This window comes from Phyllopteryx taeniolatus, chromosome 19 (genome assembly GCF_024500385.1).
Source record: "Phyllopteryx taeniolatus isolate TA_2022b chromosome 19, UOR_Ptae_1.2, whole genome shotgun sequence".
Classification (NCBI taxonomy): Eukaryota; Metazoa; Chordata; class Actinopteri; order Syngnathiformes; family Syngnathidae; genus Phyllopteryx; species Phyllopteryx taeniolatus.
This window is the reverse complement of record NC_084520.1, coordinates 10308381-10324403: the sequence shown is the minus strand read 5'-3', so window position 1 is coordinate 10324403 and position 16023 is coordinate 10308381. Positions and strand designations below refer to the sequence as shown.

At 41.1% G+C, this 16023-nt stretch overlaps 1 protein-coding gene across 19 annotated transcripts in view; it reads right to left on the bottom strand.

The window, feature by feature from the left end:
• LOC133469674 (calcium/calmodulin-dependent protein kinase type II subunit gamma) overlaps positions 1-14180 on the bottom strand; it is a 46744-nt gene extending 32564 nt beyond the window's left edge. For 15 of the 19 annotated variants that reach the window (XM_061756999.1, XM_061757006.1, XM_061757002.1 and 12 more), the window contains exons 1-3: positions 13935-14180; positions 10708-10802; positions 562-621 (exon numbers count right to left, since the gene is read on the bottom strand). In XM_061756999.1, coding sequence (XP_061612983.1) covers positions 562-621; positions 10708-10802; positions 13935-13999 — 220 coding nt within the window. In that variant the 5' untranslated portion in view covers positions 14000-14180. The remainder of the gene's footprint in view (positions 1-561; positions 622-10707; positions 10803-13934) is intronic. The other 4 variants (XM_061757005.1, XM_061757015.1, XM_061757013.1 and 1 more) reach the window with 1 other exon arrangement.
• Positions 14181-16023: the final 1843 nt, after the last annotated feature.

Below are 16023 nucleotides of genomic sequence, written 5' to 3'. Positions count from 1 at the left end.
GTTAAAGTGACAAGCAGCCATCAAACAGGCAGCTCCAGACACAGCGGAGGCCTCGTGTCAGCATGTTGAGGCTTATCGTTATCTTTAATAATAAATGTAATTAAAAAATAAATAATAAAAAAAAATTTAAAAAAGAGAATATCACTTGTATAATACGGCTAAGTAGGATGGCTGGCCGGCCCCGCGGCGAGAAACCAAAGTGACTGCTCATTCCTTTCTCCATCTTCTCGCTCCCTTCCTCCATCTGTCTCCTTCTCCTCGCTCACGTCTCACCATCTGTCTCTTTCTTGTGCCCTCTTTTGTCCAAACTTTTAACGGAGCCCGTGCCAAAATATGTCAAAACTGAGAGAAAGAGTGAAAATCTATAGATCGAGGGTGTAAACATGAAAGGAGGACCAAAAAAAAGTGGGACATGAAGAAGTGAGCAAGCACGGCGCAAATGGTGTCATTGGTTTAGTCATTGCCTCCTTCCTTGCCCTTTTTACATCTCCATTAGAGGCAAGGGGTCTAGTCTCCATGCTAATCACGGTGCAGTGTCAAACTCTAGCGGGTCCAGCTCACCAATGTTGGGGTGTTTGAGCAGCCGGCAGATGCGAGCCTCACGCTCCAGCTTCTGGTGGTCTGGGGAGAGACAAGGAGGAGGATTTTACTTCACAAAATCAACACCCGACTCTCAGTTAAGAGTTTTATCAAAGAGGAATTATGCTTTGACCTTGTAAATATTTGTCCTTAATTTATTTATTAACCATCTGCATTGAGCAACACCAATTTTTTTTAAAAGACTAAAATGTGTGGGAATCCAAACATTGATATAGAAATAATACAATAAATAAAAATTTGAAGACTAAAAATAAATGTATGAAATAAACTAGAATACAAAATAAAACTATAATAATCAAATAAATAGCAATAAAAGTATAAAAATACAGTTTAAAAAGTGAAATAAGGAAATCGTGGGAATCCAGACATTGGCGTGAATTAAAAAAAGGTAAAGTGAATAAATTTTACTGGCAATAATTGTGTAAGAACCCATACATTATGTAAAAATAATGGATAATATAAAATAAAAATAAATGAACACGAGAATAAAATAAACTAAAATGAATACAATGAAATAAAATAGAAAACAAATAAAATACACAAAATTAAATAGAAGAAAAATATTTAAATAGATAAAAATGGAAAAGATTAATTTGAAAATAAAATTGTGGGACTACATATTGCATAAAATACAATTCTAATAAATAAAATAAAGAGCATACTTTATAAATGCAGCAAATGTATGACTCCATAAAAATGATATAAAAACTTATAAGAGTGAACAAATATATTTGAAGAAACGTGTGGGAATTCACACATTGAAGTCTGAGAAATTTAATAAAATGAAAATAGAATAAATATATGTGTTGGAATCCACACATTGGTGACATATATTGAATGTTCTTATCTGTTTAGAACAAAAGTGCTAATAATTTGAGAAGCTAATGTGAATGTGGGTATGAATCTATGTAATGTTATGCAACTTCAACACGGAAAATCGTATTTATAAAATCTCATATAATTTGGTTCAATTGTCTCAGTTGGGTTCAATCTGGAGAAGACTGCAGATTTGACAACTGGCCAGAAGACCACCATTGATACCCTCCATAGGATGGCTAAGCCACAAAGCTAAGGAGGCTGGCTGTTCACAGAGTGCTGTGTCCAGGCATATCAATGGAAAGTCTACTGGAAGACGAGACCAACTGTCGGGTTCCTCGGGTCAAGCCACTTCTGAGCCTGAGCCAACGTAGGAAGAGTCTCAACTGGGCTAAAGAGAAGAAGGACTGGACTGTTGGCCAGTGGTCCAAGGTCCTCTTTACCGATGAAAGTAAAGTGTGCCTTTCATTCGGGATTCAAGGTCCAAGGGTTTGGAGGAAGACGGGTGAAGAACAGATCCCAAGCTGTTTGAGGTCGAGTGTGAAATATCCACAGTCAGTCATGAGTTGGGGTGCAATGTCCAGTGTAGGTGTTGGTAAACTCTGCTTTCTTAAATCCAAGGTCACCGCAACAGTCTAGCAGAATGTTTTAGAGGACTTCATGATTCCTTCTGCTGAGGATCTGTATGACGATGCAGATTTCATCTTCCAGTATCAAAACCTGGTTTGAAGTCCATGCCATCACAGTGCTTGACTGGCCAACCAACTCGCCGGATCTAAACCCCATTGAGAATCGATGGGGTATTATCAAGAGGAAAATGAGGGCCACCAGATGCAAAAACAAAGAACTGACAGCAAGCATCAAGGAAATCTGGGCTTCCATAACTCCCAGGCAATGCCACAGGCTGATTGCCTCAATTCCACGGCGTGCATCAAGGCAGTGATTCAAGCAAAGGGATTCCCAAGGAAGTATTGAAGAATAACGTATGGTTTTGAAAGCACCATATTTTGATTGATTTAATGTGACCCTAATTTATCTCTTTTTTTTCTGCAAAAACTGAAAAGTAAATGATTTCTTCACACTATTGAAATTTTCTTAATTCCTGATTTCGTGGGTTTTTGGAAAGGGTCTGCATATTGGTAGAAGGGTGATGAGGATGGAGCTGCCAGACGAGAATTAAGAGGAAGACCTAAGAGAAGGTTGATGTAGTGAGGGAAGACATGAGGGCAGTTGGTATTAAGAGGAGTATGCACAAGATAGGCTTAGATGGAAAAGGATGACGCACTGTGGCGAGCCCTAACGGAATAACCCGAAACAAAAAGAAGAAACAAGGTCTCTAGACATTGTTAATGTGATAAAAAAAAACAAAAAAACATTGCTTGTCTTTCAAAAATAAGGGGTTGAATGTATCCATGTATGTGTTCATGGAAAACATGAAATTGTCCGCATGACCCCAAACTTTTTGAACGGTAGAACGGTATTTTAAAAAAATAAATAAAATTTGTCATCACCGTGTCAAAAAAAGAAAATAATAGTAAAGTAGTAATTGGTATTTTTGCAGGTTGCAAAGCTGTGAATACAAACCACTGTCCTCACACATCTGATGCATTTCTTTGAAATCAAATAATCAGTATGCCATATATTTTTAAGGGTAAGTGAAGATGAGTTTGAATTGATACAGTGTTCAGGTTTTTGAGATTATATTTGAGGTTATATTTAGGGTTTAAATTAATTAATATAGACAAATTGGGGGGAGGGGTGCCCATTCACAAACTTTTGATATTCGCGTCAGGGCTGGGTCCCTAGCGAGGGTTCACTATACATATATAGTTTTTTTTAACTACCCGCTGCTCGTGACGGCTTGAGACGGTACCACTAAAACATGTAGCTATGGGCCAAAGGTGACCAGGAGTAACCGGATCCGGTATGAGTCATTGCCGGCGTGCGCATGTTGTATGCTGTGGCTAAATGCGCCCCCGAGGCCTCCACACACAAGTATTTACGTTCATTTCTCCGACGCCGACATTTTCGCACACCGGCGCTGATCACCTGGACCGACTGCGAAGGCAACGGCACGTTATGATGGAACACGAACAAAAAGACAACAGTCACTCCTCCTCCTTCACCACACATACACTCTCCAGCTGTCATGTGACTTCTTTGTTTCGCTTCGTACAACCTGTTGCTACGTCGGAGAGCTTTTCAAGCCACTGTCGGCTATTCCGGAGTGCTGTCCCCCGCCCACCCACCTTCCTCCCCGCAAGGTGTAGATTTCCAGAGATGGAGGGAGAGACCTGAAGCGCCGCCTAATTACGCCGCTGACGCAGGACGCAGAGACAGACAGCGAGAAGGAGGGAGGATTACACACAGCATCCATTTGCTTGAAGAGGATCACAAGCTCTCCTGTGTGTGTGTGTGTGTGTGTGTGAGAGTGTTCTCCGCATGGTGCAGTGTCACTGCAGCATTCACTAATTCATTCAATCTCCCCCATTTGTTGATGTGTGTGTGTGTGTGTGTGTGTGTTGGGAGAAGATGGGGAAAAGAGAGGGATGGAGGGTAATTACACTGGCACTTCCTGCTGCTCTCTAATTGGCCATCTGTGTTGCCAGGGGGGGCGGGCCCCGCGGCCATCTTACATCACGGACAATCTGAGGGGCCCGATCTACTTTTGGGCATAAAATGTGTTGCAAATTGTGAGCTGAGAGTAAATTGATATTTTGGGGAAAAAATGGCCGTAATGTGTAGCAGTATTATTTGTATGTTTTACTTTGTGTAAGACGGCACTCTTTACAATCACAAGACCAACGAGTATTTGGGCAAGACAACTGAGAAATAGTCAACTTATAAAAATACATTTTAAAAAACTTTCTGGGTAAAATTACAACTTTTCTGTCACACGCTTATGACTTAAGCATAAAATTAGGACTCAATTGTGGCATAATTATGTCTTATTCATGTAATATTACAACTTTTGCCTACATATTACATAAGTGGGGAAAAAAGACTTTGCAATAAACTTCAATCAAAATAAATGTTTATCCAATTATTGAATTAATCACAGGTATGATCGATAGAATGGATTCTAAAAATATTTAATAGTCTATTTAAAAGTGTAATATTCTGACTTTATTCATGTAATATTACAACTTTCAGCCACATAAAACTTAATTTGCAAAAATATTAGGACTTTATTCTTGTAATGCAACCATTGTTAGAAAATTAAGACTTTTTTCATTTATTAAAAAAAAAAATCCCCATATACTGTAATACCATGACTAACTTGTAAAATTAGGATTTATTTCTGGTACAATTACAACCTCAAATCTTGTAATATTCCATAATATAAAATTACCACTTTTTCCCACAGATAACTTTAGGACTTGTCATAAAATGAGGATTTCATTCTTGTAATATTACAATGACATTTGTGTAATATTAGTGTTATTATAACTTACCTGCAAGTACCTATAATTTATTCTGTTATAATTCTGACTACATTTTTATAGGTCAACTTTTTCCACTGAACATTTTGACTTAACTCTCAAAATCATTACCTTATTATGGTATAATTATGAATTCCTTCTTAAAATAGTTTAACTTTATTTTAGTAAAATTACACACTTTAATTTTTGAGAAAACTTTTTTAAAATTGCAATTTTATTTTAAAATTCAGATTTCTTCCCACATACTGTATTTTAATACTGATAAAATGTGTACTTTCATTTGTGTCCAATTAAATATTCTCTAAATATCATGACTATATTGACTTATTGACGTTATCTTGTAAAATAGAATATTGTAAAATTGTCTTTTTATTGTAGAATTATTATTATTTTTTTATATAAATGACTTAATTCTCGTAGAATTAGGACTTGATTCTAGTGTAGTTAAGATTTTGTTCTTGAAATACAACAACTTTATTCTTGTCAAAAAAAGTTTTTGTCAAATTCTGGGTTTATCAACCATTTTTCAACCATTCGCACTCACATACACACCTACGGGCAATTTAGAGTCTCCAATACATGCATGTTTTTGGGATGTGGGAGGAAACCGGAGTACCCGGAGAAAACCCACGCAGGCACGGGGAGAACATGCAAACTCCACACAGGCGGGGCCGGGGATTGAGCCCCGGACCTCAGAAATGTGAGGCTGACGCTCTAACCAGTCGTCCACCGTGCCGCCCAAAAGCAAATCAAATAGCTTAAATAAATGTGGACTAGTTCAGCTGGCTCATAAAACACACACACGCAAAGCAAACAGCATTATCATCTTTGTAAAGTATAAGTTATCATTTATATTTGGGATTTCATTAGATTGTGAAAGTGCATGTAACACATAAATGACGCCCTTCCCTGACTCAAAGCTACCTCCTGAATGCCTTCGGTCAGGAAGCTCCCACAGAAAACATCAGGCCCTAACAGCACTTCCTTTCTCGTTTCCATCCCTTCCGTTTGCCTTACCGCCCCCTTCTCCTTCCTTCTCCTCTCCTCAGATTACTGCAGTGTTTACCAGAGCTTTGAGAGACTTACCCACCAGGCCACGCGTGAGGTCACACTCGCACCATCAAGCTAAATAAATAAATAAATAAATAAAACCCTCCCAGTCAAATCCTCATGCAGCGCCTGCCTGGGAGTCACTAGTACATGTTGGGTTTCCTGTAGTGCGTGTAGGTGCATGTCACTGCAGCCGCACACACGCCACTGCTTTGTGACTGTCTGTCTTTCTCTTGACTACACTCTATTGTGTGTCTCCTTGAGTCCCACTTCACCTTGATCTTGTACCACTGCGACGACCCAATGATCTCCCCTTTCGAAACCACTCTCATCTGACAAAATATTGGGTACACCAGCGCCACTGAATTTGATCTAAAATATTTAATGAATTAATTATTTAATAATACGGTGACACCTCGAAGGTCGAACGCAATCCGTTCCGGGACGCCGGTGTAAACTATGTACGGTATAAAGGGAATTGAATTCATCTTTTCCTGGGTTAAACTGGTGTCATCATAAATCCTTCATCATTAACTGTAATGGCCGTAACGCTCAACGCTAACGTTGGCAATCCACAAAAAAAAAAAAAGCTTTTTATTTTCTCTTATGACTACTTTTTCATGTCATATTACTACGATTTACAGGTATTATGTCTTATTATTTTAGTTACCAAAAATTAATAATTGTACGGCTTTAGTCATGACATTCATACTTTTCTCTCCTAATATTTGGACTTTTCACTCATAAAATTTTTGAAAAATGTTCTTGTACGACTTCTTCCAAATACTATTACAAATTATGACTTTATTCTTGTAAAATTGACTTTGTTGTTAAATAATGACCACTATTCTTGTAAAACTATGACTATTCTTGTATTAAAACTCCCCTCCGACATACTAATATGCCTTCATTCTTGTAAAGTTATGACTTTATTGTTTTATTGTATTCTTCTTCTCCTCTTCTCGAACTATGCAGCTCTTCTCTTAACACCCCTGATAGTGTCAATCAAAGCCAAATATCTATGTAATGGACATGTGACACGTGCAGCAGGAGCTGCACAACAACATAACATAACATAACATTTTAACGATTAATTTGAATGTATTTCTCCGAATGGTTTTGTTTTCCAAACCTTGAAGCACCTCCCCGCTATGTGTTCTGCTTCACAAAGAAAGTGTTGCCAAGCTAGCAACTTTGCGGACCCCTCTCACGACTATTTTTGAAAGAAAGTATCCAGCAAGTTCATCACCTGCTAATAAAGAGACGAGTGGAATTATTTTCACATTGTTTTTTCGTAAGACAAGAAAGGAGCCCTGTGGAAGGCAATCCCGGAGTCACTCCTGCGGAACTTTGCCAAAGACATCCAACACGGATCCACCACTAGACCGCTTTTTTAAGCTACAGTATCATTTATGGACTTTTAAAGCATACAAGCAAGTCCGAATTTTGAGTTGTGCGCCTTCAGTGTAGTACCACGTAGAGCCACATCAAGCCGGACAGCACTGAGGTCTACTGGGTGAGATGCAGCGTAATCGCAAGAAGAGGAGACAGAAAAGGTCTGCAACCTAACTCCTGAAATAGCAGTTGTTCCCACAGAGCAGAGAGAAAATACTGTATGCTTGTGAGTATTGTTGTATGCTCTGTTTGTATGTGTTGCTGCTCCCAGGTCTTAAAGTAGCAATTGTCTGAAGGTTTACAATTACTGTAACAACAATAACAACTAATTTCCATTTGCCCTTTGCATTTTACATCATATACTGTAAAAGCATTAAGCTAGTGGATTTTCTTCAGACAAAATTATATGATAGTGCATATTGAAACAAATGTTTAACCTGTTTATTGAACTTGTATTGTATGTCTCAGTTTAATAGCATACATCAACTGAGAGTGACAAATAAATAGCACGCTTGGGTTCTTCGGAGAACTGCGCAGGCGGCAGTGACAATGGGCATTAAGACCACATTAAAAAGTGTGTTTTTGTAAGTTTAAATCTGTTTCAATAAGTTTACATGTGCTTGCACCATGTGGGAGGGGTAAAACTAAACAGTGGTTCCTTGAGATAACACTGTCATGACTTCCATGTTTTGAGATACGAGCCGTCGTTCGGCCGACTTTTTGCTTTGACTGTCGAGGAGAAATTTGAGATACGAGCACCGTCTGGTGGCAGTGAACTAAACTCATTTCACAAGCAGCAGTTTGGCAGATAGCGAAATAGTTTAGAAAAAAGACAGGCTGCAAGCTGTTTCATGACACTCCCAGTTAAAGTTGAGTGTCAAACCAAACAAAGCGTATTACACTTTGTGCATTTAAAACAACCGCATAGCTTTGCCTTAGGTAAGTTCGCTTAGCTTAATGCTAACAAACACGAATAGCATCTATGTGGCGGTGTTATAACGCTTTAAGCAACTGCTATTTGAGCGCAAGCGATGTATCAACACATGTAGGCAAACAATATAACAAGAGGTCCAACATTTAATTGATTAATCGTTTAGAGACATTAAATTGTCCAAATCCTCAGAATTTCAGCCTCAACAGAAAATATTCTCAGATTTCTGTAGTCCTCCTTTAAAGCCTTCTGATTATCTTTCTGTTTAATCAAAATGTGACATTTGCAAACATCTGCTTTTACTTTGGTAAACAATGATCAACATTTTTGCCTATTTTCTGACGGTACAGACCAAAACAGAAATTGAATCATAATCAATGTTTGTGCATTTTCTGTACTGTGAATTTGAAATAATTTCCTGTTTTTGAATAAAGGGATGGAAATGGAAATTATTTTTTTAAATCTGATTCATCGATTAATCGAAAAAAGAGATGAATCGATTATTAAAATAATCAGTTGCAGCCCTACATATAACAACACGCACAGGCATATATTCTTTATCCTTCGAGAAAAACGACTAATATTATTAGTATTCATTTAAATGGGCAAAGATGATTTGAAAAAAGATAAATCGGAAAAATCTAATTTTTGTGAAAAAACTGATTTTATTTTGAGTCGATAACACCCAGCAAGATGGCCACTGTTGGATGGTGATGATGGAACAATAACAGTTGCGACACACACTCGCAGATGTATGCCATATTAGTGTTACTTCATGCACACGTACACACACAAATGCCATCAGATGACAACAGGGAAAACGGGGAGGCGCCTATGGAATCTGTGGGGTCTTAGTGCTTGACAAGATACATTTAGCATAAGTGGATTAGCCTCAATCCCCCTTTTTACGGCAAGACAAGAGAGAGGCCACGAGGAAGACGAGTGAAAGACGGACTTGACGAGAATAAAGGGAGAGGGGTGAATGTGTGTTAATGTTAGCAAAGAGCCTAATTGGGTGGTGGAAGAGGAGGGGGAGGCAATTAGGTCTGTAAAGGCAGGGGAGGTTCCACACAAGTCCACGTCACGCTTACAACATGGAAGCGGCAAGTGTGTGTGTGTGTGTGTGTGTGCGTGTGTCTGTGTGTGTTTGTTTGCGCACGTGGGCGTGGAGCTGCGCGGCGATGCGGCGGCATATAAAATTCAGGCCCCAAGAGCTGCACTGCTATGCGAAGATGCCACGGCAACAATTACATTGATTCACATCCTGCCCCTCCGCCGCTACCGCTGCGGTTTTTTATTTCATCCTTGCAAGGCCAGCAGCACTGTCGCCAACCGCCCCCTCCCACCACCGCACCCCTCGTTGGAAATTTGGATCAATGCCAGAGGATGTCCGGACACACAGAGTTATTTAATACGGCCTTTAAAAAAAATAATAAGCAAGATAATTAAAGGTGATCACAAGACCTTATGATTGAATTCATAGATTGAAGACACGTAAAGACAAAAGTGTGCTGCATTTATACATGTGGCACTCAGTGGACACTTCAATAGGTACACCTGCACCACTTGAATGGCATTCAAGGAAGAGCTCTTGTCTGTTTTGACTGACAGTCAGAAGGGTAACTGTGTTCATAAGGCTAAATAAGCTAATTAAACAAATTTCATTGGGTTGATGCAGTGCAGTCGAAATGTCACATCTGCTCAAAATGGTAAATCGCCCCCCAAAAATTAAGAGCCCACATGAAAGCACTATACAATGCTGTTTTGTCGAATACAGTAATACCTTGAGTTTTTCGAGTTACAAGCAAACAGACAAACAGAAAAATACAAAATGAGAGCAAGACAACAAGGAACAACTCCAGCTCCTGACGTCACTCACGAGGTCACACCTCTTAAAGGCACACATCAAACACACGAATACAATAGTACATGGAGTAATTAAGCTTCATAAAACAGATTTATTTCTTCACATCTTTAATTATGTTCTTATACGAGACAGTGCTGTTTTTTTTTTTTTATTAAAAACGTAACAAATTTTTTTTTTTTGGGGGGGGGGGCTGGAATGACATTTAAATTCATTTCAATGGGGAAATTGATTTGACTAAATCGAGCTATGAGCGTGTTCATGGAACAAATCAAACTCATAAGTCAAGGTAACACCACAAAGCACATTAACAAACGTGTAATTTCGATGCATAGACTAACGTACTGGATCTCATTTGTCAGGTGCAGGTATCCCTAATATTACGGCTCCCTTTTGTTGTCAATTTCGGATTTAGTAAAACCAGTGCGCATGAAACAAGGTATTATATATATATTTTTTTTTATTAAAAAAATGCATCTTTAAAGGCTTTTATTCTAATTCAATGGGATTTATCAGCCTTGAATGCACCGTTGAAAGTCCGCAAACCAAGCAAAGATGTAATGCGTATGAGCGTGCGTGCGTGCGTTTGTGTGTGAAAGAGAGCATACCTCGTGCAGACAGCTTCTTGGTGTTGATGATTTTGGCAGCATATTCCTGCCCGGAGGATTTCTTGACACATCGGCGCACCACTGAAAAAGCTCCCCTACGAAGACCAGACCACAGAGTTACAAAATAGGCCCATTTCCGCAGGCACGATCTTTACCCTACATCCAGGAACGAGTTTTCCGGGAAGCTTTTGGGCATGGAACAAATCAAACTGAAATACTAAGAACCAAAAGTTTCTGAAATTGGAGGTCGGAATATAGCTTTTGTCTGTTAAAAAAAAAAAAAAAAAAAGTCATAAAATAGGCATTTACACTGCTGTAACTAGGAACTTTTGGAGGACCATTGTCTAAATACAGTTCAGGGTTAATATATCTGGATCAAAAAGCCCTGCTAAAAGAATGCATACTTTTGAGAAGTCTGGGAACTTTTGGAGTTCGGGTACCTTTTACTTCCAGGAATTACAATCAGTACCAGGAACTTTTGGACTGCAAGAACAAATCAACCAATCAATGGACTACGCTGCTTCTAGCGCTGCCCTTTTGGTTCCATACCACCATGGTAGTATCTAAACATAAAGATCACAAAAGTAGTATGAAATAAATACCAACCCTATCCCTAAATTTGGGGGGAAATGTGCCCCCTTTAGGTACCAGCATGAAGGTGGTATCCCAACGAAAGAACAACAAAAAGCGGTATATTTTAGAAAGCTTCACATACAACGCAGCATACCGATCTATACAACTGGACCCTCCCCTGATAGCCACGACTAAATTTTGCTCCGGGGTAACGTAACAGGACTGAAAGAAGACCCTGCTAGGAGAAGTTGTACTTTTTCAAGAAGTCAGGTAACCTTCGGAGTGCGGTAACCTTTAGTTCTAGGAATTGCATTTAGTACCAAGAACGACCCAGAACTTTTGGACCACAGGAACTTATGTCCTAATGTAGTTCCTAGCAGCATCAATAAAAGACCCAACTAGGGTGGGTAGTACTTTTGAATGCTCCAGGCCCTTTTAGGCACCCTACCACGATGGCAGTACTTCAACATAAAATAATCCAGAACTAGGAATTTTTGGAGGACCATGACCAAATTTTATTCTGGGGTAATATATCAGCGCCAAAAGACAACCCTGCTAGAAGTAGTAGTATTTTTTTGAGAAGTGTGGGATACCATTTAGTCCAAGGAATTACAAGTACCAAGTACTTTTGAAGAGCAGGAGTAGTAGTTCTGGGGTAATTTTTAGGGGTCAAAAGAAAACTGTGCTAAGGTTGGTTGGTAGGGTGGGTAGTGTCTTTCGAAAGGTCCAGTTACCAATCAATACCGTAACTGAATGTGCTGCAAATAGCTCTGCCCTATAGGTACCCTACTGCCATGGTATTACCCCAGCGTAAGCGTACCAAAAAGTAGTATGATATTTACTCCGGAACGAGACTGCGGACCATTGCATGTTCGGACAAGAGTTAGTTGTGCGATAATATAACAAGGCCAAAAGAAGACCCTATTTGGAGATGTAGCACTTTTTGGCAAACTCTGGGTGCCTATGCAGGGTTTATTGTGGTTCAAATATGATCAATGAAGTGGGGTAACTTTTAATTCCAGGAACTATACATACCACAACACACCAAATTACCAAATTTGTTTTAATTGTATCAAATTTATCAGGGCCAAAGGGAGCCCCTTGGGGGATTGCACTGCGTACTGTACCAGTATGATGCTACCTCAATCTTCGTACCAAACTGTAATCCCGGTAGAAGGGCTCTTGTAGACCTGACCTCAAGGTTTAACTCCACACCGTGCCACGGTGAACCGAACAGAACCTCTCGGTGGAAACAAGGCCTAATATCCGCTCAGGTCATGGGCTACACAGCGCAACAACAAAGTACTTTTGACTAAGCTTCGACAGACGCGCAACTACAATGCTCCAGATGGAATTACATTTGTCACAATCACACAGCCCGGCGTTTATTCTACACACGGACCAGGACGGAACCTGCCAGCGTCTACCACAGTGCAATTCTGCGCCATCATTTTCCCGAGCAACCTCATCTCCTGCGCAAGCACTCTGATATAAGAGTGGGGGCTCCTAGCGACCTGTCACTCCACGAGAGCGTCCACCGCTGCCGTCACCGCACTCAGCGTCCCACCAGCAGCACTCTCCTCTCGCTTTCAATTATTTAGCAGCAAACAAGAGGTGACGGGTGACAAGAGGCCCCACGTAAAACGACTTGACGTTAATGACGATGCATTAGGGATGAGGGGGAGAAAAAAGAGAATATGAGGCAGTGGTCAGCATTGAAGAGTTATTATTCGACATCTTTATAAAAGGCCTGGCTGATGCAGCGTTTGGGGGGCGTGGGGTGGTGATGATGAGGAGGATGAAACAGCAGCGGCTGTGATGTCGTCACCAAAATACCGAGAAAACGCACGTCACCGCCTCTCAACGTGCGCGTGATTATTAGGTCCAATTTAAAACAAATAATACATGGAAAAATGAGAGGCATGATGTATTCACGGACTGGGACCGGGAGAGAGAGGGGGGTGGGGAGCAGCTAGTGAGTGGGGCGTTACGGCGCAAACATTAATAAAAGCGGCCGGGATCGCATGACTTCCTCATTAGGTGATCCATGGCTATGTAACGTTACTCAACACGGGAGCACAAATCATCTGCAGCTGCTCAACGGGGGTGGGCGGGTGCCGGGGGGGGGGAGGGGGGTGGAAAAAAAAAAGAAAAAAAAAAGAAGCTGTCGGCCTTGCGAGTACAGCATCCGGACGAGGGAGCCCGCGCGGAGCTGTCAAGAAAAAGCGGTGGGCCAGGGGTGGTGGTGAGGGGGAATGTCAGCGGCTGGAAAGGGCACAAAATGGTGGTTGGGTCGACGTTCAGAAACCAGCATTTGGGGGATTTAAATTAAAAAAAAAAAAAAAAAAAAAAAAAGAAAGAAAAAAAGATAAAAAAAGACGCCCAATTGAAGTGGCGCTACCGCGGCTAGTGGAACACTGCGATAGTTCGGCGGGGCTGGTGGCCGAACACGAGCACTCTCGAGCGGCTAGCCCGCCTAGCTGCTGCGAAATAGTCGCAAAACCCCGGAGGTCTCTCCCGAAGCTACCCGAAAAGGTTAGCCTACTAGCCCGCCAGCCTTGCGATAAAGTGAGGCGACGTTGTTGCGGGGGCGGGGGACTGGCAGACAAACACGGTGCGTTTTGCGCGCGTGTGTGTGTGTGTGTGCCGCTTACTTCCCGAGCTCCTCGTACAGCTGGTACTCGTCAGTGAACCGGGTGGACGTAGCGGTGGTCGCCATGGTTGGTGCCGTGAGGGGCGAGCCCGAGCCTCGGGGGAAACGACGGCGGCGGCTGGCTCTCCGTGCGGGGGTCCGACCGAGAGGTGCGTAGCCTAGCCTTCCGACAGAAACGAAGTGACAGGCAGGCAAGTCTGAAGAGCGCAGCCGAGCACACGCACACGCGGAAAGGGAGGGGCCGGGAAGAGGAGGAGTGACGCTGGTGGCGCGTGTGAGTGGAGCGGAGCGGAGGGGAGGGGTTCTCGCGAGATGTGCCGAAATGAAGTCACGCACAATTAACGAGCGTGTACATGTGTAAGGCTCAGTTGCTTGTCTTGTATGACTGCTGAGAATCGACCATTTCATCTAATGCTGCCACATCACAAATATTTATGGGATTGCATAAGGACGCGCATTCACAGTCACATCAATATATTTGTTTGGATGGTGAGAGGCAATCATATTGTATTATTAATAATGTAGGTTAAATGCTGAGAGCCAGTCGCGTTCTTACTAATGTGTGTTAAAATGCTGGAATGCTGAGAAACAACCATTCACATTAATGTTAATTCATGTTAAAAATGCTGAGAGACAATCAGTCACACTATTACTAATGTGTGTTAAAATGTTTGAATTGAGAGATAAGCTTTCACACTATTATGTGTTACAAAATTGAAGTCTGGAGACAATAATTCACATTACACTTATGTTAACACGTTAAAATGGTTGAATGCTTAGAGACAAACATTCACACAATTACTAATTAATGTATGTTAAACATGGTTAATCGAATACTGAGAGATGAACCATCACAATAATATGAATGCTTATAAAGTTGGTTGAAAGCTGACAGACAAGCATTCACACTGCTTATTTTAATGTGCATTGAATATATTTAGAGATAAGCATTCACACTGTTAACGTGTCAAAAATCTTTGAATGCTGAGAGACAAGCAATGACAATAATGTGAAAGTATAAAAATGGTTAAATGTATTCACAAGCATTTACACTATTACTAATGTGGGTTAAAATCCTTGAATGCTGAGAGATAAGCATTCCCAGTTAGGTTAACCCCTGTGTAATGTTCCAGGGACAACAGCTTCGATATGTTGTGACGTCTCAATCAACACTTTTGAAGGTATAGAAAACATATCTACAATCTCGCACACACACACACACACACACGCGCACACAGATCGCATAAGTGAAGGCACATAGAGATACATACAGCAGGGATCAATATTGATTAATGCAGGTCTTGCTCTGAACATAGTGGGCCTCTCCGAGCCACTGATTTTGCCTTTGCATCTGGTTGTGTGTCAGTCAGGGAGGGGGACAAGGGGGCAAATACGAGGGGTGTGGGGGGGGGGGGGGGGGGGGGGGTATATGTGCTATCTAGCTAGCTAGCAATAGCAACACACAAAGGGAGTGCACCGTTAGCTCGCCAGTTCTAAAAGACGCTATCGCGCACTGCCAGAGTGCCTTGCTAAATATTTAATTTGGCGTGAGTGGGAGGCCAGAAAGCTGGGACATGTGAGGACCCTCCACTGGCAAAAAGAGGAAATACAGTTTAGTAGGACATGCATTTTGGCTCCAGTTACCAAATATGGTTCCTTGCCCTATATAAAAAGGCTGTCAAACTTGAATATGTTCCATGCCCCACAGATCATATATATGCCGTCATGTGGTGTCAATTTCAGCTCCAGTTACCAAATATGGCTCCTTTCTCTATATAAAAAGGCTACCAGAATTTCCCATGGGTTCTTCCTAAGCTCCGTGCTCCACATATCACATGATTCACATACTGCGTTATCGTGAGGAATGTGGTGTCCATTTTGGCTGAAGTTACCAAATATGGTTCCCTTGCTCTGTATAAAAGGCTACAAAATTGAATATGCAGTCTTCCTTGGCTCCTCATCACATGAATCCACATGGTTTGCCGTTTTATAATGCATTGAGTGACATCCATTTTGGTTCTGGTTACCAAATATGCTTCCTTGCCTAAGGGATTTGATAATGTAATACGGGTTTAACAGCCTTATAGTGG